This window comes from Candida parapsilosis, contig 006139, assembly GCF_000182765.1.
Source record: "Candida parapsilosis strain CDC317 annotated contig 006139".
NCBI classification, from domain to species: Eukaryota; Fungi; Ascomycota; class Pichiomycetes; order Serinales; family Debaryomycetaceae; genus Lodderomyces; species Lodderomyces parapsilosis.
In genome coordinates, this window is record NW_023503282.1 from 596,012 (window position 1) to 622,726 (window position 26,715).

At 37.7% G+C, this 26,715-nt stretch overlaps 10 protein-coding genes across 10 annotated transcripts; 7 read left to right on the forward strand and 3 right to left on the reverse strand. All coding sequences in view use genetic code 12, as the record gives it.

Annotated features, from left to right (window-relative positions):
• Positions 1 to 166: 166 nt before the first annotated feature.
• On the reverse strand, positions 167 to 3,499 carry PSD2 (phosphatidylserine decarboxylase 2; the record flags this gene model as incomplete). The annotated part of the gene is made up of 1 exon (XM_036810691.1): positions 167 to 3,499. One exon carries the CDS (start codon positions 3,497 to 3,499, stop codon positions 167 to 169), a length of 3,333 nt encoding a protein of 1,110 aa, XP_036667202.1.
• A 1,206-nt stretch (positions 3,500 to 4,705) lies between these two features.
• Positions 4,706 to 6,259, forward strand: CPAR2_502640 (uncharacterized protein; the record flags this gene model as incomplete). The annotated part of the gene is made up of 1 exon (XM_036810692.1): positions 4,706 to 6,259. The coding sequence occupies one exon, from the start codon at positions 4,706 to 4,708 to the stop codon at positions 6,257 to 6,259; it is 1,554 nt and encodes a 517-aa protein (XP_036667203.1).
• Positions 6,260 to 6,609: 350 nt separating this feature from the next.
• CPAR2_502650 (putative glycosylphosphatidylinositol-alpha 1,2 mannosyltransferase) lies at positions 6,610 to 8,088 on the forward strand (the record flags this gene model as incomplete). The annotated part of the gene is made up of 1 exon (XM_036810693.1): positions 6,610 to 8,088. The coding sequence occupies one exon, from the start codon at positions 6,610 to 6,612 to the stop codon at positions 8,086 to 8,088; it is 1,479 nt and encodes a 492-aa protein (XP_036667204.1).
• Positions 8,089 to 8,233: 145 nt separating this feature from the next.
• Positions 8,234 to 8,755, forward strand: CNB1 (calcineurin regulatory subunit B; the record flags this gene model as incomplete). The annotated part of the gene is made up of 1 exon (XM_036810694.1): positions 8,234 to 8,755. The coding sequence occupies one exon, from the start codon at positions 8,234 to 8,236 to the stop codon at positions 8,753 to 8,755; it is 522 nt and encodes a 173-aa protein (XP_036667205.1).
• A 353-nt stretch (positions 8,756 to 9,108) lies between these two features.
• Positions 9,109 to 10,710, reverse strand: SRP101 (Signal recognition particle receptor subunit alpha; the record flags this gene model as incomplete). The annotated part of the gene is made up of 1 exon (XM_036810695.1): positions 9,109 to 10,710. One exon carries the CDS (start codon positions 10,708 to 10,710, stop codon positions 9,109 to 9,111), a length of 1,602 nt encoding a protein of 533 aa, XP_036667206.1.
• Positions 10,711 to 10,949: 239 nt separating this feature from the next.
• TIP1 (transporter) lies at positions 10,950 to 11,693 on the forward strand (the record flags this gene model as incomplete). Its single annotated transcript, XM_036810696.1, has 1 exon — positions 10,950 to 11,693. One exon carries the CDS (start codon positions 10,950 to 10,952, stop codon positions 11,691 to 11,693), a length of 744 nt encoding a protein of 247 aa, XP_036667207.1.
• Positions 11,694 to 11,862: 169 nt separating this feature from the next.
• Positions 11,863 to 13,608, forward strand: MSM1 (methionine--tRNA ligase; the record flags this gene model as incomplete). The annotated part of the gene is made up of 1 exon (XM_036810697.1): positions 11,863 to 13,608. The coding sequence occupies one exon, from the start codon at positions 11,863 to 11,865 to the stop codon at positions 13,606 to 13,608; it is 1,746 nt and encodes a 581-aa protein (XP_036667208.1).
• Positions 13,609 to 21,055: 7,447 nt separating this feature from the next.
• Positions 21,056 to 22,915, forward strand: GRF10 (Grf10p; the record flags this gene model as incomplete). The annotated part of the gene is made up of 1 exon (XM_036810698.1): positions 21,056 to 22,915. One exon carries the CDS (start codon positions 21,056 to 21,058, stop codon positions 22,913 to 22,915), a length of 1,860 nt encoding a protein of 619 aa, XP_036667209.1.
• A 664-nt stretch (positions 22,916 to 23,579) lies between these two features.
• Positions 23,580 to 24,710, forward strand: CPAR2_502710 (uncharacterized protein; the record flags this gene model as incomplete). The annotated part of the gene is made up of 1 exon (XM_036810699.1): positions 23,580 to 24,710. The coding sequence occupies one exon, from the start codon at positions 23,580 to 23,582 to the stop codon at positions 24,708 to 24,710; it is 1,131 nt and encodes a 376-aa protein (XP_036667210.1).
• A 27-nt stretch (positions 24,711 to 24,737) lies between these two features.
• Positions 24,738 to 26,215, reverse strand: DUN1 (serine/threonine protein kinase; the record flags this gene model as incomplete). The annotated part of the gene is made up of 2 exons (XM_036810700.1): positions 24,738 to 26,126; positions 26,195 to 26,215. The coding sequence occupies 2 exons, from the start codon at positions 26,213 to 26,215 to the stop codon at positions 24,738 to 24,740; spliced, it is 1,410 nt and encodes a 469-aa protein (XP_036667211.1).
• Between the last annotated feature and the right edge of the window lie 500 nt (positions 26,216 to 26,715).

A 26,715-nucleotide genomic window follows, 5' to 3' on the forward strand; every position in this document is an offset into this window, starting at 1 on the left:
TACGATAGAAATCACAATTGATGATTCAATTGCGCGTCGCTATTTTTCACGACATACAACCCTTTCCTCTAAAATCTACGCTCTCCACACCCTGGATCATCTAAGTAAATGATATCTATAAGCGTACCAATCTCTATACCTTATCGGTACACTCTCTCTATTTAATCTACTCCGACGTGATCGACCCTTCTTCCTCCATTGAGGAATCGGCACCAAAACTAATATTCGAATCAGAAACATAATAATCTTCTTCTTCATCAACTTCTTCCAATCCAGTTGTTCGGTTTGCCTCCCAGTTGCTCAATTGATGTTTATCCGTCAAATCACCGCCTGTCAAGACACGAATCAATTGCAATTTAGTAGTCTGTGGTAATTGATCAAATTCAACATGGTCTCTCTTGAATTCGTTTACATCCGGAGAATGACCAATAGATTGGCCAACTCTAACCAAGGTTTCAATGCAAGACTTGGAATTCGATACCAAATCACTATCAAATGTAAACTTTGTTCTATCAAACAACAATATTATAGTTGATCCACCAAATTTGAAATACCCCACTTCCTCTCCACGTTCAATGGAATCACCCTCTTGTTTTGTTAAACATATTGAGCCCACCATCATCGCCCCCACAGCGATCATGATTACCATTCCATACTCTTTAGTCTGTATAGGTATGATACTTCGCACATTCTCTCCAAACACATCCAATTCTGATCTAATGGCCATTGGATTAACAGTGTAGTATTCACCTTCAATATACTTGATTGGACCTATAGTCCCCGAAACGGGCGAATGAAACCGATGATAATCCTGTGGTGCTAATCTGAAGATCCCCAATGAACATTGGTCTGACTTGTATAAATTGGTTGTATTCAAATTTTGGAAATTGCCGTTAAATAATTTCGCCAATGTAAAATTTCTCCCCTTTATCCACAAGTTGGTTGCATCATCAACTGAATCAAAAACGGTACATCTGCAGTCGGCTGGAGATGAAACAATGCCCTTATTCTTCTTATCTTCAATAACCCGAGCATTGGGCTTTAATTTCCTGTAAAAAAACTCATTGAAAGTTGGATATCCCTCTGGGTCTTCAATCAAGCAGTCGTCAAGACTAAGTTTATGAAATTTAATAAACGATGCAATATCTGCCTTCAGCAGTGGTGAGTCGAACTTCCTCCCTTGTTTCTTGCTTAGGCTACTAAGCAACAATCTGACTCGTTTGGATTTAGCTTTATCCAAACCTTTATATAGTAAGCGTATTCCCAATCGAACGTAAACACTCATCTTCTCCTCCACAATGATACCAGTTAGTCGATCTTGGACAAATATATTGGCTGTGTTGCCGCCCAATTTGTACTTCCCGTATGTAAGTTTTATAAGTGCTTTGGAGTACCATTTCTTGGTGGCATGACGTGGAGTAGCGTAAGAGGAAACAAGAAGTTTATTCACAATACTCCAATCTTTAGAAGCACAGATCGCAAAATGGGTGATTATATCGGTATCTTGTTTCTTTGAAAGTCTCTTTTGTGAACACAAGGGACAAGTGTCAAACACAAATATTCTATTAGAATTTTGGTCATTTAAACTGACATGAATTTCCAATTGTTCGATGATCTCATCATAGGCTAATGAGTCAGCTGTGGCATCTTTTCCCAAGTTTCTGTAAAACTCCTCGACCAAACTTTCAGCATCTTTGGTTCCTAAAGCATCCAAGAGAGAAACCAACTCCATAAAGTCATAAGTTTCCTCCTGTTTTGTCTCGCCCAAATCATATTGTTTCAACAACACTTTCCAAAATTCCTTTCGCAAATCATTATATGTTTCAAAACGAACGCGAATTTTCAATTTTGGGGAATATTTTCCCAAATACTTTTGATCATGCAAGTCAAGACTCAACGACATAACTTTGAACTTTGATGTATCCACTGTAGATTCAACGATTTTTCTTCTGTTTGAAAATCTCCCCCTCCTGACTGATTTGACAATATTATCCTCTTCCAATATCTTGACATTGGAATTCAGACTAGCATCAAGGTCACCAGTGGAGTACCCTGGCTCTGGATTGGCACTTAAATCTGAGCTTGACAAACCATGATCCATTAATGATTGAAATGGAGATAGTTCTATAAGATCTCGAAGAGCCAACTTTATATGAGCCACATCATCATGGAATGAAAAACGATCTCTATCGAGTACTGAGAATTGGACGGTATAGTTGCTCTCATGGGCCATAACTTCAAATGCAACACGCTCGTTGAAAATTGGCAGCAAAGTGTGACGTTTCCAACTTGTTCTGAACGTTTTTTTACCGAATGTTACAACCACAAACGGATCCATATCGAAACTGGTGCGAGTGAAATTTGAAACTGGTGGTAGATCTTCACACGAAACAATTTCGATAAACAAAACTCCCAACACTTGTCGTCCACTCAATTCAAATTTCTTGCTCTTGAAAAGATCGCTATGAGCACGGCCAGTTTTCCTTATACCCAACCTCCTCTTTGGTTTGTCTTTTCTCTCTCCACCTCCCTGTGACAAGTTTCCATCACTATACGCATCAGTCGATAGATAGGATGATTGCTCGGAAAACGAGCTCGCGTACCTATCATTACCACGAACACTGAGAAAATTGTCTTTTTTGATCTTGTTTGCGGGTCTGTCGTTACTTAAAATGGAACCAGCAGATTTCTTTGTGGCTAAGGACTCCATATCAGATATATCAGTCATTGCCTCATCATAAAACCCTTGCTCGTCGGGGGTTAACAGATGAAGAGCCTTCGAGTCAGGTTCAATCAAACTTCGCAACCATGTTTTAAATTCTTGCTCAGTCATATTCAATCTCAAGTCTTGCATTTGCGCTCCCACATTCGCCCCTACTTCCTTTTTCCCAGTGATGGTTCTTGATTTTCTTCTTTTGACAAACAATTCAAATGAAAGCAAGACTGACCCCGTGACGAACGCATGAACTGTTGAGTTAGAGCTAAGACCATACCATTTCAATTCCGTTTTTTCAGTAAAAGTCCCATCATCTTTAAGGAACAACTTTTCCAAGCTCAACCTCAACTCTCCTAAATAATTTTTGTATCGTTTATGCTTATCCCACACTGAAATCACCAAAATCGACGACAAGTCTCCTCGTTTTAAAGACAAGTTCAACTCATCATCCCAACTCGGTTGATTTGTGTTGGTTTTCCTCTGAGTCACTTTCTTCTTGTCATTGATCTTGGCGACAAGAACTGGATTGATGAATTTCCTCGATGAGTGTTTGCCAGCATTTGCCTCCTTCTCAGAGTCTGTAGTCGTGACCAAGTCAGCAGCTCGATTGGCATTGATTTTCAAGTACAATTTGTATGGTGATGAAGAATTTTGGTTGATATCGACGTTGATCTTGGAATTCTCATTGTTTTCAATGTTTCTAAGTGATGCATACGAGGTTGAATTTGAACTCGAGTTGGATCCTGACCCTGACTTCGATTGATCTTGGAATCGGTCTCCCATTATTTTGCCTCCGCTTAGTTTCCTTTGTCGGAGCTATGTTCAATGTAAAAACAGTTCTTCGTAGTGTTCTTATAAATAAGGATTGCAAGATGGTCGTGGCTATACGGTGATCATTGATTCGAGGACAAAGAGGGAGAGGCTTTTTTTTGTATTTGTAGTGTTTTCTGCGTGGAATGAAATTTTTGCCGCTTTGCTGGTGGTGCACACAATAAGGCTGAGAAAAAGGTTGACACGATGGGTGACAAATTGTTTCATTTATCATGGCGAATCTAATTGAGTAACACAACTTGAGGAGGAAGTTTTGTAAATCATAGTACTGGACATCGATCTTGCTATGATAGAGGTATTTACAGGGTCATGGTATTTATCAATTGACAAATCTACCGTTAAATCACATATTAGCACTCCGAGTATATTCGTTTCGGTGACTATGGATTCAAAGTAATGAAGTTTGACACAGCGGTAAAAAGAAGAGAGAACCTTTACAAAATGTGACCTACCTAAGAGGCAGAGTCCGTTCGTTGTCCTGGGGCCTATGAATAGACTTGGAGACAAAGGGAATGGAGTTAGAAATTATACGATTGAGTATTTTAACTTCGACGACTGTGAGTCAATACGAAAGAGGGATTATATAGATACTGAAAAATGCGTACCTAACTACTTGAAACATAAGCTACCTCGCTTGACATTCACTAGTATATTTCCAGCTTGGTGTTCAGATGAGGCAAGTTTCCTACTCATCAAGCATAAATCAATCACAAGGAAATGCACAAGCTGCTGAGACTTATCACGTGTTGGATGATACAAGTCAATGGAACCGCAAATAGTGTGAGAGATTCCTCATATGTTTGACAACTTGTTGGTCACTGCTTTTTTTTTCAATATTCGGTGGCGGAAGCAGCACAAAGCTCTAGTGGAAGCTATGGAGCAGTCGAGTTTGCTGTTGAAACGCAAATCGACTCAAATCAACTGAGTGTTTATTATCATGGGTACCTAGCAGCACTTGTCGCTTGCCATATTGACATGGATGTGCCAAAATTCACGTGTCAAAACTCACGTGCCAATTTTCACACATAAAGTTGCAACAATTTTGATATTCTTCTTCTTGGGAAAACCCTATACTAGGGCTCGAAAAAAATCACAAGTCATAAACCATTACTTTACTACCCTTTTTCATTCAACCAAAAACACAAACTACCTTTAATTATGCCCGCATCACTGATGTTTTTCTCCCAAGAGAACCAAAGCTTTACTTGTTTCAGCCAAGACTTTGTTTACGACGAGAATGAAGATTACGGATTTACTTTGATTGAGTCAGTATTGTCCGAGTTGAGATGTATGGTCACTGACATTTATTTCGTGAAACCGCCAACCCAAATTAATCCAAACGTTCACCTATCCATCAACGAAAAGAGTATCTCGAAGCAAAACAAAGCTAGTGCATTTTACTCAACGGACTCCATGCCTACGTTTTCAAACTATGTGGATTTGGAATCTCATATCAAAAAAGCCAGCACTGATAATCGACACAAGTCTACGCAACAATCAAACAAGAGGTTTATGAAGTCGAAGATGGTCAGGGAAGATGATAGCCCTGTTGATGCTTTCAAGGAGAGTAACTTCACGCCATCCTGTGACTACAAGGATTATAGACTTGATTCTGATACATCCATGGTTATTGAGTCTTCTAAAACGATGCTTGCAAGAACAACGAAGCAATTTCGAAGCATCAAAAAGAACCAAACCAGCTTTCTATCACTCAACAATAGTTCCAACGACAAGACCAAGACCACCACGTGCTTTAATTCATTAAAAGCAGGCACTAAGCAAGTTCCGAAGCCCGCGAGCACCGAAAAAGTTACCAACAATACCAGTTTTGCACCTAGTCTAGCCACAGCACAAGCCAAACCATTTGCAACCCCATGGGATGACTGCGATGAAGATGGATTAGATGCTCCAACCAAAGATGTTGAAACAGAAAGCCCAGAGGAGAATCGACTAGTGTCCAGTTCTGGAAAAGATCATTACAACTTTACTCCACCTCCACCAACCATAGCATTGAAAAAGACACCCGCGGTATTGCATATTGGTGACGACTCCATCAAAGATAAAAAAGTCAGATTCAACAATAGGATGGAAGTGCGACGAATTAGTGGTGACAAATGTCAAGATTTCACCAGAGTCATTGAAGGGAAAAGGAAGGACCAGGGTCTCAAAAGGAAAAGGTCTTGGGGGGCGAAAAGAGCTTCAAAAAGAAGCAATGGAGCAAAAGTGGGCATCCTCAAGGAAACGGGATATTCTCCCGAGGATCACACCACAGACGAAGTTATACCATTGTTTTCCCCTGATTCGGAACTGGGACGTGTTGCCCTTCAACTTGGAATTGATCTGGATAACGATGATGATGGCAGTCAAGGTGAAGACTATGAAACAGAGCAAGTGAGTTGTCCGTTCACCATTCGTTGTGATTTGTGGAATGACGACGACTATAAGAAGGATTGGCGACCAAGCTCAAAGTCGTTTGCAAACACTTCTATGAAGAGGTTCAAGGTCAAAGTTAGGAGGTTCATGTACGGGATCAAAACATGCGGAAAGCGGCTTCAGAGCTTGATGTCATTGCACGCTCTTTCCAGCAAAGCGGCTGGTCTGGCCAACCGGTCGTTTGTAAGTCTAGAACAGAGTGAGTATGAGGTAAGCGAAGAAGCAGGACCCATGATGATCATTGCTCCTTCAATCAGACCTATGACTACGAGGTGCTGAAAAGGACTAATTTTGCTGGTGCTAAATTAGCCTGTTGGTTTTATCTGTTTTCATATCTATATTTGATCTAATTTCTGCGTTGTTGCTATTTGTCTTTGTAGCTATGGTAGTTTGTAGAGATTGATGTACTGCTCCCCTATGAAGCTTTTACTGGTGCGTGCCCTTGTGGCGGTTCTTAGCAAGGAGCACAGGACGTCTGTAGCATCGAACACGATGCTTCCTTTTGTCAGAGAAAGGGATTCCGAAATGTTAGTTCCTTCAATTTAGTGAAGGATAGGGCTTTAAGATGAACGGAAATGCTTTCTTCATAACGCGCAAAAACATAAACTTCTCAGAATCATTGACCGCAGATGAGAACCAACCTGGGTGTCAGACTACCGTCGTCGACCAAACTCTTCATCATAATCTTCATCATCAGATTAATAAATGCTATTTCAATACAGACCTTTTTTCAAGCTGATGAGTTTTATCAATCTTTAGAACCAGCCCACAATTTTGTTTACGGGTATGGGTACATAACATGGGAATGGCATGCCAAATTGCGATCGTCCATACACCCCTTGATATATTCCTTGGGGTACATGCTTGCAAATGAAAATGAGCGACTAATTTGGCTCATTCCTAAGGTGATCAATAGTTTAGTTGCGACAATTACTGAATATCAACTATATCGGTTTGTTCAAGTTTATTCACGGGATAGCGAATTGGCTCGTATCACTTTGACGTTGTCATTATTGAATCCGTTCAACTGGTATGTTTTAACGAGATCATTCTCCAATAATTTAGAGACGTGTTTGACGGTCTGTGCGTTGAGATACTGGCCATGGAGAGGTGGAATAAGCAACTACAATTGGTATCTCAGTTTGGGTTTCGGATTTTTAAGCTGTATCATACGCCCAACAAATGTTTTATTATGGATTCCATTGGGTATTTGGCTTTTGGGGCGGATACGTATTACATTTGCATGGATCGCGTCTTCGATATTTGAAGTGATTGTGTTATTCTTATTGTCTGTTGCACTTGATTACTACTTTTACAAGGAGCTCACTATACCGCTTTACAATTTCCTTGAGTTTAATGTTGTAAAGAATTTGTCTGTATTCTATGGTGTTGCCCCTTGGCACTTTTATGTACTACAAGCTATACCATTGATGATGATGCTATATTTACCATTGATAGTTTGTGGTTTACGCAAGGATATATTATTACTCAGCAGTCTCATTTACTTGATTGGATTCTCTTTGATTCAACACAAAGAGTTTCGGTTTATTATGCCATTACAACCAATTTTCCTATATTATTCAGCTCGCGGGTATCGAAAATTGCACAGATTCAAGAAATACGTGCCACTTGGTCTATTTTTGAACGTGTGCATTGCAATTTTCTTCAGTAATGTTAATGAACGAGGAGCTGTTGACATTTTACACTTTATGAAATCAAACAAGGATGCTTTATTTGGTTTCTTGACCCCTTGCCATTCTACTCCATGGCAAAGCCATTTGCACAATCCAGATTTGCGCGCTTGGTTCTTGACTTGCGAACCTCCATTACACTTACTGAACCCTACCCTGCTGGAAATAAACTCCTACAGAGACCAATCAGATATGTTTTACGACAATCCCAAACTCTTTATCAAGGAAAATTTGGGGTCAACTTTGCATTATCCAGATTACATTATTGTATTTGCACCCATGAAGGAGTTGATTGAAAGTGAATTGAGCAATTATGTTTTACACAAGCAGTACTTTAACAGTTACTTCCATTGGGATACTAGGAGAAGTGGTGACTTGATTATTTTTCGAAAGCAGAGTGAATCTCAAATAGAATAGTTTCAATATATAAGAGCTACTGTAACTTGGGCTACCAAGTAAAATTTCATTTTCTTCGTTTCACCAAATTTGCGCTTCGCCTCTAAGTTGTTTCGACACGAAGCTTTAGCAGCACACAACAAATACATCTAAGGACAAGGCAACAATGGGAGCGTCATCAAGTATACTAAATGAGTTTGTTGAAGACACGAATTTCAGTGTGGAGGAGATCGACAGACTAAGAAAACGATTCATGAAACTAGATAAAGATGGATCAGGGGAAATTGATAAGAATGAGTTTTTATCGATCCCAGGTATATCGTCAAACCCATTAGCCACACGATTAATGGATGTGTTTGACAAGGATGGTGACGGACAAATTGATTTTCAAGAGTTCATAACGGGATTATCAGCATTCAGTGGTAAATCCTCCAACTTGGAGAAATTGCAATTTGCATTCAACATATATGATATTGATCGTGATGGCTATATTGGTAACGGAGAGTTGTTTATTGTTATGAAGATGATGGTGGGGAAGAACTTACAGGATGAGGAACTACAACAAATTGTGGACAAGACTATTATGGAAGCCGATGTTGATGGCGATGGGAAATTGAATTTCGAAGAGTTTAAAAAGGCTGTTGATAGCAATTCTATTGCTAATACATTGACATTGAATATGTTTTAGGATGGAAATGATGTGAGCTGACTATGCATAGATGTTGCTTAGCGAATTAAAGGAAACTGGTCTAAGTTGCTGTTAGCCATGTCGGCTACTAGGGCAGTGCGAGGGCCGCGCCAGTTGCTTCCACCATATTGACTGCACACAGTTGTGTTTTGAGAACTCTGTTCAGCTTATAGAATTTTTCCTTACGTAAGCTCATTCCCAATTTCATGGCTCCCCCTTGGTAACCTTGTAATAACCTCTACACTAAGAAAAGATAGTGTTCCATACAACGATGATTCTACAATATCTTGAAACTCATCAAGTGGACGTTTCTGATCGAATTAAATTAGTTAATGGCGTTATAATTACGTGTCTCACTTGGTCAACATGTCCACAACTTGTCTCACGCTCAACCTTTTGATATCAGTGTATGTTTGCCCAGTACCGACAAACAAAATAGGAACCTTGGTAGCCATAACCATATTGATCATTGTTCCAACCAAATCACCAACTGTATCAACCTTGGATATTATGAAGAAATCCAAGTTTCTCCTATTTCCAAATGCATTGTTGAAATTTATAGCTTGCTCAACAGAGTCGGTACCAACCAATGCTTCTCCCACCATGATAATCTTGTTTGGATTAGCAGCGTCGCCAAATTTCTTTAGAGGTGCCATCAATTTTGCATTGGAATGAGTTCTACCGGCAGTGTCAATGAGCACCACATCGAAACGCTCTTCTGTAGCGTACTGTATGGCAGATTTGGCAGTTTGCACCACATGGTCTCCACTTCCATATCCCTTTTCAAACAATGCAATTTTGGACTTGTTGGATAACTCGGAATTCAATCGATCAAGATTATTTACATGCACCTTCAATTGTTCAACTGCGCCTGACCTGAACGTATCACAAGCACATATTAGCACATTGAGGTTGTTTTGAAGGAACCAGTAGGCTAACTTGGCAAGATTGGTTGATTTGCCAACTCCATTCACACCCACGACTGAGATGACATAGGGTCTTCCTGTGTCATTTCTCTTGATTTCATATAACAAATCTGTTGACACATTTGGAGTAAGAATCTTGGTGAGCTCATCAACCAATGTTTGCTTATAAGTGGCCATATTCACCTTTTTGCCAGCAAGTCTTGTTTTGAGCTTATCAATGATGGTTTTAGCTGTACTTGGTGCTATATTTTTGGAAATGAGTTGCTCATTAAACTTTTTCGATACTTCATCCACATTAATAGAGCCACCAAAGTATGAACCGATTTTACCAAAAAATCCTGTGGGTTTATTTTGAGTTTCATCCTCCTCTTCCTCATCTGACTCGTTCAATATGTCATTTAATTCATTGACCAAAACAAGCTCACTCTCCTTTGTAAATGCAGCTTCATTATTGACCTTCATTTCTTTTGGCCGGATTGATTCGTCTTGTCCCTGAGAGTTAGAGTAGTCCAATACTTGATTATCTGAATAGTCAACCATTTCACCACTATTATCCCATTTTCTCATTTTCTTGGACGACACTTGTTTTTGAGCTGGCTGTTTCGATTGTGGTTTAGATCCATTGCTGGTGGGTTTAGGCTCTTTGGCGGATGTAGTCTCCTCGACATTTTGTTTTGATTTCATCAAGTTGTTGAATTGTAGATCAACTAAACTACGAAACTTTTCCTCCCCTAGGTCATCAGATTCTTTGAATTTTTTAAAAGTCTTGAAAACCCCTATGAGTGATTGCTTGATCTTATCACTGTTTATTGTAGTTATCGCGTCAAAGTATAGTACCACATACACATCCTCTTTGTGATAGCAATAGAATCGTTTCTGATTTATGGTGTCTGTGGTGAAGTTTTGGTCCAAATTTGTTTGTGTTTCATTAATTAAAGTGGAGATGTAATCATTAAAAGGGGAGATTTTGTTATTGAATTGGTACTCCACTTTACCCGAAGGCTTGAATATGATTAAAGATTGAGACATGGTAGATGAACGTTGCTTCCGCAGATGATGCCAATGTCGTGTCTCTTCTTGGGAATGACGTTTCAATTGGGCTAACAACAATTTGAAAAAAAAAAAAAAAAAAAAAAAAAAAAAAAAAAATTCAGAACTTTAAAATCAAAACCCAAATACACGTATTAGCAATAAAACATATAGACTACTCGATCCGCCTCGTATTACGACTCAATCAAGACACATCTACCCCTATAAATACTTCAAATATGGCTTACTATCAACAACAGGTGAACAATCCCCAGAACATGCAGTTCTACCAATCTAACTATTCTTACCAACAAACACAACCGAATATTCCAGTCAACAGCATGGGCTCCATGGATATGGGATTCAACAATGATGTAAGTGGTGTAATGGGTGGTGGCGAATTGACTCCAGGACTACTTGCAGCATTTGGCACTCTGGGATACCCTGGTGAACCCCCATTACTTGAAGAATTGGGAATAAATTTTCTGCACATCAAATCAAAGACGCTTGTGGTGTTGAATCCATTGATGAAGGATATACCAAGTGATATTATGGCCGATTCCGATCTAGCTGGTCCTATTTTGTTTGTGCTATTGTTTGGTACTTTGCTTCTATTGGCAGGAAAAGTGCAATTTGGGTATATATACGGTGTTGGGTTGTTTGGGACCATCAGTTTACACTATTTGTTCAAGTTTATGAGTAATGATACTCAAATCGATCTTAGTCGTTCAGCATCTGTCATTGGATATTGTTTACTACCATTAGTGTTGATTAGTGTTGTTGGAGTCGTTACAAACTTGGATAACTTGGTGGGCTACATTCTTAGTACAATTGCCGTGTTGTGGTGTACATATTCAGCTAGTGGATTCTTTGTTTCGGTGTTGAAATTGCACAATGTTAGACCTTTGATTGCGTATCCATTGTGCATGTTTTACACAGTGTTTGCACTCATGGCTATATTTGTTGAAAAGACAGAAGTATGAATTAAAACATGTAGGAGGAGGTAATGTATGTAATACTATTTATTGACGTAGTTTCTTGATGATAGCTGTGATGCCTCTCATTTTCAAGAATCGCGTGGTTACATCAACAGAAAATCAAGAACCACACCGCACATGCTATGATTTAGCCCACCCAAACGAAGAATTCAAAATGAAACTACGAAGCTTAAACCTAAGATGCCCCTTGTTATTCAAACGGTGGGCCCTGTCCAACCCCTTTTACACAACGACACCAATTTTCTACGTCAATGCGGCACCACATATTGGACATTTATACTCCATGTTGATTGCCGATACGAGGACGCGATGGGAGAAATTAAACCCAACGAAACTGGCCTATATGTTGACTGGTACTGATGAGCATGGGCTAAAGATTCAAAATACGGCTGAGAAGCTCGGTGTTGAGCCAAAAGAATTGGTTGATAAAGTATCCAACAACTTCAAATCGTTAGCTTCACAATTGAATATTGAGTATGATCGATTTATTCGAACTACTGATTTGGACCATGTTGAAGTGGCACAGTATTTTTGGAACTTGATGATGGAAAAGGGATACATTTATAAAGGAACGCATAGTGGATGGTATTGCATCAGCGATGAGACTTTTTATCCTGAATCAAGTATTGAAGAAGTTGAAAAAGATGGTAAAGTGATTAAAATATCATCAGAGACGAGGAATGAAGTTGTGTATGAAACGGAGACCAATTATTTTTTCAAACTTTCATCATTCCAAGCTGATTTGATTGAGTATTTAAAACAGAATCCTCATTTCATTCAGCCCCAACATCGATATAAATTTATCCTCAATGAATTGGTAACCACTCCACTTCCTGATCTTTCAGTGTCTCGACCATCTTCAAGGTTGATTTGGGGGATTGATGTCCCTCATGATTCATCGCAAAAGATTTACGTTTGGTTTGATGCGTTATTAAACTACCTTACTGCCACTGGGTTCCCCAAAGGGTTCGAACAAGAGGGAAATAGATTCATCACCCCTGAGCGCAACCCATGGCCAGCAACACATGTTATTGGTAAAGATATTATACGATTTCATTGCATATATTGGCCCATTTTCTTGATGGCTGCCGGAATTGAATTGCCGAAGCAAGTGATTGTCCACTCACATTGGTTATGTGAAGGTTTTAAAATGAGCAAGAGTTTGGGAAATGTTGTTGATCCAATGGAATTGAGTGAATATTATGGTGTTGATCCCGTAAGGTTCTTTTTGACGGAGAATTCTAATATCGATGATGATTGTAAATTTAGTGAAGCTTTGTTGCAAAGAAGTAGGGATGCACTTGTGGGAAAATATTGCAATTTGATTTCGAGGATTGGGGGTAAGCTGTTTGATATTGAGGCAGCAGTGACGCAGGCGAAAGATGGTGGGGTGTATGAGGGCATTGATGAATTGATAAGTCGGTATAGTTTGAAGAAGGAAAATGTTGACTTGGTAATACAATTGTCTAGGGAATTACAAGAGAATCTAAACGATGCTTACAAGGAAATGGATGCAAAGTTTACTGCCTTTGATTATATACGAGCAATACAAGTGTGGTGGAAGATTATCAATCAAGCTAACCAATTGTTTCAAGTCGCTGAACCATGGTTGTATGTGTCAGCAATTAAAGAGTCAAAAATAAATGGAGAGACAGCAATTGCATATGAGGTTTTGGTGAACTACTTTGTTTACCTATGTGCAGAAACAATGCGTATTCTGTCGATATTGATCCAACCAGTAATGCCAACTTTGTCAGCACAGATTTTGAATAGATTGAATGTGACTCCTGAAAGACGTAATTGCAATTTTACCTCAGTAGGTGCTGATTTGGATTATGGAGAAAATGCCAACTCCACCCTGCATAAACCACCTTTACAAAAAGTCAAAACTAGAGTGTGATAAAAGAAGGGGTGTAAATAGATTTGGCCTTGTTTATAGTAGAGAGTAAATAATAGCGGACAAAGAACTTTCGTGATCTGTCTTGTGACGTATACTTTTGACATCTGAAATGTAAATCACGGGGGGGGGGGGGGTGCAAATAGCATACATGAAGCAAACCATGTTTAATCCACAAACAACAATGCAAGGACTCCAGAAAAGAAATCGATGTTAACTCCGACGCAGCTTTCATTTTTTTTCTCGTCAATTCTTCTCCGGTTATGAGCCTTGTAAATAGAAGCGTGAAAAAAGCTCTATTGCTTTGAGAAATTTCACGTAGTCAAGTGTCCACTAAGCAAACAGAAGCAATTAGAAATGCTGCGAATCCAATTGAAATCAGGGTTCGATTTTGAAAACCTGATCTAAATTTTGTCGTCGTTGGATGAAAGAAAATGGAGTTCCATCCTTGGCCCTTATTGTTCATAGATCTTATTGTTACAATTCCAACTGGATTGGAGTAGGGGAAGAAGGGGGGCTTATAGAATCTCCCCGAAAGAATGGAATTCAGAGGTGGAATTCCAGTGTTTTAACAAAGTTTTTAGTTTTGCTTTGGTTATATCAAGAACAATAGAGTTGAAAAACTTAACAGGGGGGGGGGGGGGCAATGCTTGGAAATTAGGAATTTCATCCCGCCTTTCATTTGCTTGGGGGAGGTCTGGTTAAGTGACAAGAATCAAGTAGTAATCCCCTTCTTGCGTTGTAACTTGGTCGGATAGAGATTTCAATCCCACTAGATAAACTTGGTTAGGTGTTGTTGAAAGTGTCTTATTTGCAACAGTTTTTCTGCAAAATTAGCTTGACTTTTTTTTGGACTCTGTCTTGTGCTTTGTTGAGGACATTAGGGAAGACACAAATATGTGTCTATTTTCATAACATCAAGATATATGCTCTATATTTAGTCCTTTTCAATGCACTTTTGGTAGATTATTCCAAAATGTCGTACACCTCTCAGCTTTTGTAACCATTCGTGTTTGTGTAACAGATTACAAAATTGTCAACATAGCTACACAAAAACATATAAGCCGATAGACAAACGATGAAGGGAATAGTTGTGAGTTTGTGGCTCTATTTTTAGTTAGCTAAGCTTGCTTTTAGTGTAACTTGGTTTCTTCATTTGAAAAATTATGAAACGATTCTATAACTTGTATGGGTTCCATTGTTTTTCTATTTCATGGTGATGAAAATCTTAAAAGAAACTTTTACCGGTGCTTACCGAAATATAAACTCGTCCCATTTATTTCTAGGGCTCAAATAAACATTGTTGATTACGTATGTGTAAGTTTGAATACGTATATGTGAGTTGATTACGTAGGGGTTAGATGGTGCATGCCTTAGGATGGTAGTAGTGGGCATGTGCAAACGCACGTGTGCTTGTACCTGATGATTATATTTTTATTCCCATCATTTGCGCTTTGCATTTTAATAGCAGCTCAACGAGAGTATACGTTTCTTCATTCGATTTGTTCTTTTCCTCGGGAAAGATGAAAAGAATATAAATCCTGATACGCACGTGTGGGTGGGTCTTCCTCATTGTGTGCTCATCAATCTAAACGAGTTTGTGGCAGACACTAGTTTTTTTTGGGGGATCCGTATCTATCTATCCCCTCCACTCAGTGCATGCACAGCTATAGGAGCACAACACAAATCGGTTGTTTCTTCCCCTTGTGTAATTGCTAATCTTAGTTCAACACATGCAGTAAAACCTTCAGAAAAGATTCAGCATTGATGACCCGTTTTGGTTGAAAATAATAACAAACACACAAAACGCAAAAATGATATTAGGCATTCCCACCGATGTGTGCTATTTGAATCTTTATTTGTGCTGAAACATAGTGTCTCAGATTCAAAATTTGTGTGACAATGCTTGCCTGAGTCATAATAACAAGGGAAGCTATGTAGATATACACGCGTTGTACTTGTCAAGTGAAACATTAAGCGGCGGGAAAAAGAGAGTGAGTGAGAGACAGAGACAAAGTTAAAGTTTTAAAGTTTGTGTACGGTATGGTGCAATATCACATGTGAAGGGAAAGATCTACAATTTCGTAAGATGTTGCACTACTACCTCGGCTTACAATGAGTTGTGAATTATCAGTTGAGTAACTCGAGGTTGAGACTTGTCCGACGAGTAGATGGTCAGTTTGCTTTTGTCCAGTTTGACTTTGTATAATTAGTAACTAAAGGATTCATGATTGGTTTGATCAATTTTGATAAAACAGCACGCGAGTCTTAACTGAAAATAGAGATAAAAATTTTTTATATATATATTTTTTTTAACTCTTCATGATGAAAAACAAATCAAATGTTTGGAGCATTCTTCACTTCTATATGTCATTGTAAAGTATTTATCCGACCGTTTTTAACCGCCGCTACTGCTTGCTATGTATTGTTCTTATAGTGACTGTTGAGTCGGGAGTGTTCTTTGAAACCGTTGAAAGGAAAGGAAAGGGATATATTATTTTATTTACTGTTTTAAGAAACTGAACATCGTTTTCCGTCACTTTGTGTAACCAGAATTGCTCGCCTTAGACCTAATGGGCCTGTGACCAAAGGCAGTAACATCAGATATATGCAACAACAACTGTTTATGAAGAACAGTTGCTGTATACGAGACGAGTAAAAAAGGGCTTCAATTGAAAAAGGTGGTGAAATATAGGGCGATTGCTTGCATGCTTGCTTGTCGTATATTGTTTGTTACTTTTACACTACCGGCAATTGGCTTATGTTTTTTTTTTTTTTGCATTTGTTCTATTGTTATGAGATGATCGATTGCCGAGGTCAACAAACTGATGCTCTTTAATTTGTTTGTGCTTAGATGCTGGGTTGCCCTTTGTTTAGTGCTACTTTGCTTTTTTAATGTTATGTATCTACGGTTAAATCTACCTCAGGTGCATTTGAAAGGACTTGCCAAAGAAAATACAAAGAGACATTTTTTGTTTCGTGCTATGTCTAAACTTAATGCTCTTGCTTTTTTTTATTTATTTATTTATTTTCTTAACTCCTTAGTGGAAAAGAATCGACTTGTATAAAATGAAGAAGACCACCAAAAATGGCAGGGGGGTGTAAAAGAAACAGCGGATTAAAGTTATCTCCGTTAACTTGTGTGTGTGTGTGTGTGTGACAGTTACAAGTCATAGGGCTTTCTACTATTGATGCAGAAAAGGCACTCACATATATGTTTTATTGTAATTGACATTGGGTTGGGTGACTGACTGCCATGCTATATGTGCTAGGCATTGTGCTTTACAAAGGAGGGAGAGGGATAGGATTAAGATCTACAACAGGGCGTCCAGGGGGGTGTAAAAACAAAACAAAACAGAACAATAAAAGACAAGACAGATCCAAGCCAGTGTGTTGGTACAAAGACTTTGATTTAATGCGAGCATTACGATATAACAACAATCACACTGAACAAGACCAAAAAAAAAAAAAAAAACAAAGGCAGCATACAATTGCACAAAGTTCATTTTCCTTTGTAAGCCAATAGTAGTGTACAAATGACAAATTTGCTTCTACAGCTGTATCGCTTCAAACACCCAAGAAATATTCCAAACTAAACGCTTGTTTCATGCACTTGTAGAAGCTGCAGAGCGCATCACATGGACTTGTACCTACATATGTCTTGATTACACACAGTCTAAAGATAAGACAAACGAAATGTTAGTCCCCCCACAGTCTAGCTCTTACATATACACTTTCTGTCCCTACTTGTTCTAGAAATGTATGTAGATACGGCAAAAGAAGAAATAATAAACAAAACGTTTTCAATAGAAGAATTCCCTACTGTCAGCTTATTGTCTTTGTTAGTGCTCTCGCTCGGTTGAATTGTTGTTGAAGTTGAAGCTGTTTACGGTTTCTTTTGTTCTTTTTCACCGGATAAAAACAAAAAGTACCCGTCTCTGCACTATTTCCTAAACATGGTTTATACAATAAAAATCTATGGAAGCAATCTTTTTGAGAATTAAACGGAGTTAGAAACAAGTACATTTAATGAGAGAAGGAGAGGGGGAGGTGGTAATAGCGGTACTATTGAATAACCCCGGATAAAAATGGAAATTGTATGATTTGTTTTATGATTCTGGATCCAGACCCAAGACTTACATGTATCTCTCTATTGTTGAAGAATTTTGACGACAAACACAATCTTTCCGAAAAAGATTCCTTCAAGACGAGATTGCTACAAGTAAAAGAGAACGAGAGAAGGAGCAAAGAGTCGCTGGAGTTAATCATCTGATTTTAATATAACCATGACGCCTTGAGGATAGGGAAAGGGGAGGGGGAACTTACGAACTGATTGATTATTGATCGTCTAATTGAATTTTTATTTTGTTTTCGCCTCTCTCTCATCCGCCTTTTTGAGTGATTAACCAATAGTTCCTAACCATTGCTCCTACCGTATTTGTTAAAAAAAAAAAAAACAAGGGCTTTTTCTATTGTTACTTTTTGTTACTTTACATCTGTTCAATGTCCTATTGTTTAATGTCACGACATAAAATACAAACAAAAGAGAAACAACATTCCATGTCATAACACTTCCCTTTAAGACACAGGACGACATATATAAAAAAAAAAAGACGAAAAATAGGTACTGCGGTTAAAAGCAGAAAAAGGAAAAAGAAAAGGATTCTTCTTTTTTTTTTTTAAGTGTTGATACTTGATACTTTGTATTCTTTTTTCTTTTTACTTCACAGTATTTTGACTTTTGCATCATCACAATTATTAAAAACGGAAAGGGGACAGGATTTATCCGGAATCGCATGATTAGATTTTTTTACAAACCTACTTACTTACTTGCGTAAAAAAGGATAAAAAGATGGTTGGTGTGGAAAGTAAGGGATTACTAACAAACTTTTGGTTACAAGCACTTTGTTTTACAAAGATACAATCTTGTGTATGTGTGTGTGTATGTGTGTGTGTGTGTGTGTGTATGTGTGCGCGTTAAACAGTAAGAGTAACACAATGCACTACACTACACTACATTACGCTACACTACATTACGCTACAACGCAATAAACGTAGAAACCGAGGGTGAAAAACAACAATGGGAGAAGAAGTAGGGGGTGTAAATAACAATAGCAGACGATATTGTTTTACTTTTTATCGTTTATTGTTCCTTTCCCCCCTTTTGTACTATGAAACCAAAAAAGTATCAGCTAATGTTAGTTTTGTGTAAAATGTCGTCTACAAAGAAGTAAAGTTTCAAAGAGCTACACAATATGGGTAGTGTCGTGTCAAAAATTTCACTCAACAAAAAAATATAATAAAAAGAAAATAAGACAATAGACAGCAGACTAGTTTTTTTTTTGACATTTAGCCAGCAAAGAAAAGAAGTGAAAGATGAGATTTTGTAGTATGTGCGTCAATGATAACATCGTTATTCTATGAATAGGGAATGAAGCTGAAGTCAAACCAGAAAAAAAGGACTGAGGGGGTGAAATTAGAACTCGTTGAGGGGGGTATAATGCAATGTTTATTTCCCTTGTGCCGTACATAAAAGTTGTTCCTATTTTTAAAGTTTTGTTTTTTTTTTTTTAGAAAACCCATACCAATTTTTTCTTGGCTTCCTTTTTCTGATACAACTCTAGAAAGTGAATTGTACAAGTTGCAATTGTAGGCTAAATACACACACACACGCCTGGAAAGAAGATACTCATACACTATATTATATTGGTTGAGAGTAATACGATGCGAATCAAGCAACATCTGTAAGTTGGAAGAGTATGAATACCCATGAATACCCCCCGTAGCTCAATCGAACAACATCTACTGAGCCTGCATAAGCAAAAAAACTACAAAATTCAAACAGGGATGCATACCCCCCCCCCCCCCGTCCCCCTACGTCATTGAGCCTGTGAGTGTAAATCCCTTCTTTCTTACTACTCTACCTCTATCCCTACTACTTTATCGTTTCTTTTCTTTAGTTTTAAGTGCTATGGTTGTTGTTCAGTGAGGCACATTCTTGCATAATACATATTGTAAGAACAATAGAGATGTACACACACACACATATAGAAAAACAACCTATATTGCGTATGGTGGTTTGTACTGTAGTGAGAAAGTTGATCTTTAGCTTTTCAGTTGCCACTGTTGTATAAGAGAGTGAGGGTATGTGTATATGATAACTGGTTGCTCACATGACTTTTTGAACACATGCCGCTTTGAACCTGGTAACAGTAACTGATTGTAGTGGTGAGTAGTAGTTAGTATTATATTACACATTACATTCAACATCTTTCCCATTGGTTGACATATATATGTATATAGTTGTTTATTGTTATCCAAGTAAAGCCTCTGTTTATTGTTCTTTCAATAACTTAGATTTCGTAACATTGCACTACTTTGTTGTTGGTCTTAACTGACTATAACTAAGTTAACAATAACAACAGTAACACACGACTGAAGAGTATAAAGAAAGCAAGACTAAACTACTTTTATAGATTTGTAGATGTACTTCGTGTGAAATATCTACGGGAAAAGGATAAACTCAAAAAAAAAAAAAGTCGTCAAAAAAAGAGTAAAATGTCGTCTCTTCTATTCAATTGGTTGTTTTGTGTAATACCGGGGATACTACGACTCTAACCTTTTGTACTTTTGTGTAATATAAAACTCTAAAATAAAGTTGTTTTTTTTTTTACTTTTTCAATCTGCATATGATTTGAGAACCAACTGCTGTGAAGATTACACAAATCCAATCACAAGAGTTTTGTGTAATTGCATTTTCGGTATCTCAGCCTATTTTGTTTTTTTTATTTTTTTTGATTCGTAAAAGTGTCTAATATGTTTATGATGATGATCCCACAAACTGAGTTTAGTCACTTACTTAAGTTTACATTGTTCTAGTAACATATGACACAGAAGGAAAAGAAACAGAGACAGAGACAGAAACAGAAAGAGAAAAAGCATCAAAAAAAATAAAAAAGGAATTTTAATGTTACAAAAATTTTTCATCTTGTATATTTTATAAAAGTAGACGCTAAATCCCCTTTTTTTCACCATCTCTCAACTCATTTGGATATCTTTCACTCTAAATGGCTCATATTTAATCCACAACACTTATATCTTTATAACATCTTTTTACTTACCAAAAAAAACACTCAAAGCTTAGCTATAAGAAGCATCATCCTATTTGCATCTTAATTTTTTTTTTTTTTCGCTTTTATTCTCCATCCAATAGGACAAAAAAGATCATTGACAAAAATTTAGCCCGAGGGATACAAAATACAAAACGAATCTTTCCCCCAAGCCCAAAACTAAAGCAGGACTATCCTATTACTTTATATTGAAATAACTTTACACGCTTGTTTTATCATAAACATTTACAAAACAAAATAAGTTGCCACTAATACTACACTACTAGGGAAGTTTCCAAGTCATTCTCCGTTACCCATCTATAGCATTGTCATAATTTATCATGTCAGAAACAACTATAACCCCTAGAAGCAATTTCAGTTTCAATATTAATGCCAATGGCAGTATATCAACCACTTCCCCCACTGCCACTATAGTCAATACATCAACCACCATTAATCCACCACAAAAACGTATAAGAGCCACTGGTGAAGTATTAAATTTCCTAATACTGGAATTTGAGAAAAACCCTAGCCCCAGTCCTGATCGTAGAAAGTTTATTAGTCAACAAGCACAAATGAATGAAAAAGCAGTGAGAATATGGTTTCAAAATAGAAGAGCTAAACAAAAGAAGCATGAAAGAAGTTTAAGACAAGCACAATCATCAGTATCATCTGCATCATCTTCATCCTCATCATCTTCATCCACTACGTCTTCTTTATCTACTGCACCAACGACAGTGACTGATTCTAGTTCATTCGGCAAACACTTGGCTTCACACCATACTACATTTGATTTTATCCAAAAACATGTACCCATAGAAATCAATGACAAGTACTCATTTATTGATTGTACTTCATTATCAGTTGGATCATGGCAAAGGATTAAAAGTGGTATTCATAAACAACTGTTGCTTCAAAACAATTTGATCAACCTATCACCATTCAATTTAAACAATGTTATGCAACAAGTTGACTTGTTGGTTTTACTTTCAAGGAAAAACCACGAATTAAACTACTTTTTTCTGGCCCATGCCAATGATTCCAAGATTTTATTTCGGATTTTTTACCCCTTGAGTGCCATTTCTCATTGTTCACTACATGATAACTTGGTTCAACATAGTGACAATGGAGGAAATGATGTTTGTGATAGTAATGAATTAAAGATTCACTTATGTCATCAACCTAAATTTTCAGTGTATTTCTTCAATGGATTGAATTCATCAACCAATCAATGGTCTATATGTGATGATTTTAGTGAAGGACAACAAGTCAGTCGAGCTTACTCCAGTACCGTTGACAAGGAGTATAAATTTAAAGACTTTGAGACAACTACTGCAACTGGAGAAGAAGGAGAAGATGATGAGTCAGAGGAACAAGATGAGGGTAATTCAGATGTACCTCATGTACTTGTTGGATCCAAGATTGCTCTTAATTATCTTAGTTCTTATATAAGTCAAAGCATAGTGGGATTAACCAACAACAACAACAACAACGCGACTACCAATAACACACCACATGCTTCAACTGCTGCTGCCACTACTGATATCACCAATTCCCAATTTATTACGTCTATCCCACCTGAATCCTTGGCTTCATTGAAACACCACTCATTTGACCTTGGCATTACATTCAATGGACAGAATCCTAACTCAATGTGTCCCAATGATTTGTCATCACTAACGTTGAATATTGACACAAACAACAGTAACCGTAACGACACTTCCAACAACTATGCCCCTAACAACTTGTCTGTTCCTAGTTCTGCAACGGCTACTGCAACAACTACATTCAATGGACTGCCCTTTTCAACCACATCTAATCAATTTTATCAAGCTGACACACCACAATCACTACAATCGTTTGGTAATTTCAATAACGCCAACACCAACACCAACAACAACAACAAATTAGATCCATTGAATCTCACACACATCAAGCCTACGACTTCACCCGAAGATGTATTGTCATTTTCCAGTGATCATCATAATCATGCACTTTTCAGTGGTGTAGGTAGCAATGATGTTACAAATGCATACGTACATGGCTCTAGTCATCAAATTAATGATTTTGTGGTTGGTGTATCGGACAATATACCATATTTGAACAATAATAATAACAATAACAATGACTTTGATCCAATTGATTTAGTTGGTGGGAATGGTGATTTTCAATCATCAAATATTGATTTCATTGATTTTTGAGTGGTGAGTCATTACGAAGAGGGAAAGGGGGCTTCCAAACCCAATAACTATATAATTCAACATTTACAATTCAACATTTACAACTTCAATTCCAATTTCAACAAAATGGACAGGAAAAGCTTTGTTTTCCTCATACTGCTTCAACTGCTTAAGCTGCACATTATATTTTATAATTCAACATTTTAGAGACAAAAGAGAAAAAAAGAGAAGAGGGAATCTTATTCACCATCACTCGATTTACACAACGTGGAGGCCCAAACAAACACCCATTTGTTGCGCCATTTACTCGATACAGTTTCCATTGTTTTTTGTTTCTTTTTTTTTCTTTTTTTTTTCGTTTTTCTTTTTAACATCATCCATTCATTTCTTTAGTATCACCAAAAGAAAGAGATCCATTTGTGTTTACTTCATTCTGTTTTGGGGGTTTTTAGAGCTTTATTTGTATTTTATCTTTTTAGTTGACTGAACTAACTTTCTTTTTCATAATATTTAATTTTTGCGTATTGTTAGAAGAGACATATACGTTTTTGTTTTTTCATGTAGTTTGGGTTGATGTCGCATTGTCAAAGCTCGTGAGAAATTTTAACGACATTGAAAATGTGCCAAATCAGTAGCACCTCACACACCTACCGCCTAAACCCTAGCTCTCACTCCCATACCCACAATGCTACGCTTTATTCGATTGGCTAGCACGTCTACCACCAAGACTAGACCAGAACTACTGTCGATCCTACCTTCAAAACGTACCATTAATCGAATCCTTTTCGACAATGACTCCCCCATCACCTACTCGCGAATGATGCCCATTTTAACAAACATTTACAATAATTTATCACAACCATCCAAAATTACCATCCCCAATACAGTTAAACCACTGGATTTGATGGTTTTTAGAAAACTCTTGACTAGTATTCGATCAGTAACCCAATCAGTCAATAAGAATTTACTTGATCTAGAGAATGAGTTAGTGGAGCAAGCTGCTGAACGAGGTGATTTGGATGCAATAACGATGCTTGCGTTTGAAAAAGTGAGGGAAAATGTTAGGGGGGAATTGGTTGTTGATAAAGCTGCCAAGGAAGATTTAGCCCATGCTAATAAATTGATCACAGAGTTGACACAATTGAAACATCCTTTGGTGTTCAAAATGGCGGGTGATTTGGCGTTTGAGAAAAAAGTGTTTGCTACTGCTGTTGATTATTGGCAACAATTTTTGGCATTGGAAGATGATACTATTGAAGCAGGTCATGTTTATTACAACTTGGGCTATTATTACTTTTCACAACCACCACCAGTACAAGACCTACCTTTGGCCAAGAAATTTTTTCAAAATTGTATTGCATTAACTGACTTGGATTTGTATTCAACTAAAGCCCATTACTACTTGGGACAATTGTACCTTGATACCAACCCACGAGTCGCTAAATATTTTATGGAAATTAGTGCTCTGAAATCTTTGTTGGAAAGTTTTGCCAGTTTGGGGTTTTTGGAAATGAACAAGTTTAACAATTATGAAATTGCTATTGAATGGTTTAAATTGGGTGTAGAAGCCAATCGGGATTTGCTTTGTTTGATTGGTCAGTTTGATTGTTATATCAAAATGAAGCAATGGGCCGCGGCAGATAAAGTGTTGCGGAATTTAAATGAGTTGCGTCGAAAAATAAGTGATGTCAAGAAAGGTGCTCTGAAGAAAGTGCCTGACTCAATGAAGGAGAGTTTCCAAGTAAATGATTCGTTATTGGCGTCATTTTTCCAAGGTCGGAAACAAGAGTTTGAATTGTTACAACAAAATATATAAACAAAGGGCTCTTATCTCTTGGCTTCCCTAGTCCTGAAACCATTCATGATTCAATGCTTGTTCAACATCAAACCGTTCTTCAGGATCAACCTTCAACAATTTCGTAATCAAGTCCAAAACAACATCATCAACTTCATCAAAATATGGTGAATAAAACGCATACTTCCCACTCAAGATTTGCTCCTTCATGTTTGGTGGTGCCAATTCATCACTAAATGGCGGAAATCCACTTAAACATACGTACAACAACACGCCACTTGACCAAAGATCAACCTTTGTTGAATAATTGCGATCATATTTCAAAATCTCGGGAGCTACATATGCTGGGGTACCACACAATGTGTTTGTGAATTTCAACTCGCCAATGAATTTAGCTAGTCCGAAATCGGCAATTTTCACACGTAAATCAAGTTCATCAGGATCCCAGGGCCCCGTTTGTTTTTCTTCTAGTTGGTTCTGTTGACCATGACTAATGTCACTACGCCTCGTTATATCCAACAAGATGTTTTCCGGCTTGATGTCACGATGAATTATATTATTATCATGTAAATATTTCAATCCACTCAATAATTGCTTAAAAATGGCTCTTGTTTCATCACTTCGTAGTCTTTGTTTGTTTACTATACGTTGAAATAATTCACCATTATTGACTTTTTCCAACACCAAATAGGTATTGACCGAGTTTTTACTGTTTGGTTCGATATAATGCCCAACAAATTGAACAATATTGGGATGATTTATCGAAAGAAGTAAATTCATTTCTTGTTGTAGTTTGGCATCTTGTGCTGCAGAGTTGGTCTTGTTTGGGTGGAAAATCTTAACTGCTACTGTTTGGCCCGTCTGTTTGTTTTTGGCTTCACGAACAATGGCATAGTGGCCCGTACCCAATTGTTTGCCAAGAATGTAATCATCAAAAAATGAACTCTTAAATGACTTTTTGACACCCAGCAGCGCATCAACGGATGGAACCTCTTGTGGTGATGATGACGATGATGCCGATGGGTCATTATTGATGATATCAAAAGTATATCGAAAGATATATATACCCCCAGTCTTTGCAAATTGTAATTTATCCCCCGTTTTCAAAACAACACTGGAACCACGATCCATCTTTTCACCATTAACATAGACTCCATTTGAACTCAAATCAGTCAATTGTAAATACTCACGCGTCTTGTCCTGGCTTTCGGAAGTTATGCGATCCAATTGACAATGCTTGGAGGAAACGTCAGCTCCTTGTAAGTTTACATCACAAGCTTTACTGCGACCTAGGAAACAGGTGGACTGGTTGGGAATATTGATGGTGGGTGCCCCTCGAGTACTATAGAGTTTGGCAATCAACTTGGCTGTGGTTGAAGTGATTGGGGTTGCTTGTCGCTTAACTTGATGTGTGTCTTCATCATTGATGACAAGTTCCTAGGGGAAATAGTTAGTTAGGAGATTCATTATGGGAAAGAGCTTGTTTCTTTGAATAAAATACATACTCGTTTTCGTATTAGTGACATAGTGGACTGAAACAAAAAAGTCTAGCAAAAGGAAACGAGTCTTCCTATTTCTAGTCGAGCGGTGTATGTGTATGTGGCTGAGATGTCTTTTGTTCAATGTTTGTTAGTTTATCTACTTTCAATGTTTTGATCTGGAAAATTATCAAAGCAAAACGCGTTTGAAGGAAAAAGATGGTGAAATGGTAGCGAAGATTGCGAACACTAAAGGTAGAGAAAGATGGAGACAATCATTGGGGTTTCCACTATGTCTCTCCCTTTCATGACAAATATACAGCATCGCGCCCAACACCAAAGAGACCTCCATTTTGAGAATTTTGAACTATGTCTCTTCTTTAGGAGCGGCTCTGGTAGTAGTTATAATCAGCTTTGGGCTGGGTGTTCTTTAAAGTTTATTTCATGATGTGCTAATACACAATTTTGGGAGGTGGTAAGCAAGTCCTCTAAATTTACTAGCTAGTATATACCGCCGCATTGGGGTAGACATTCCAAGAGGTATCATG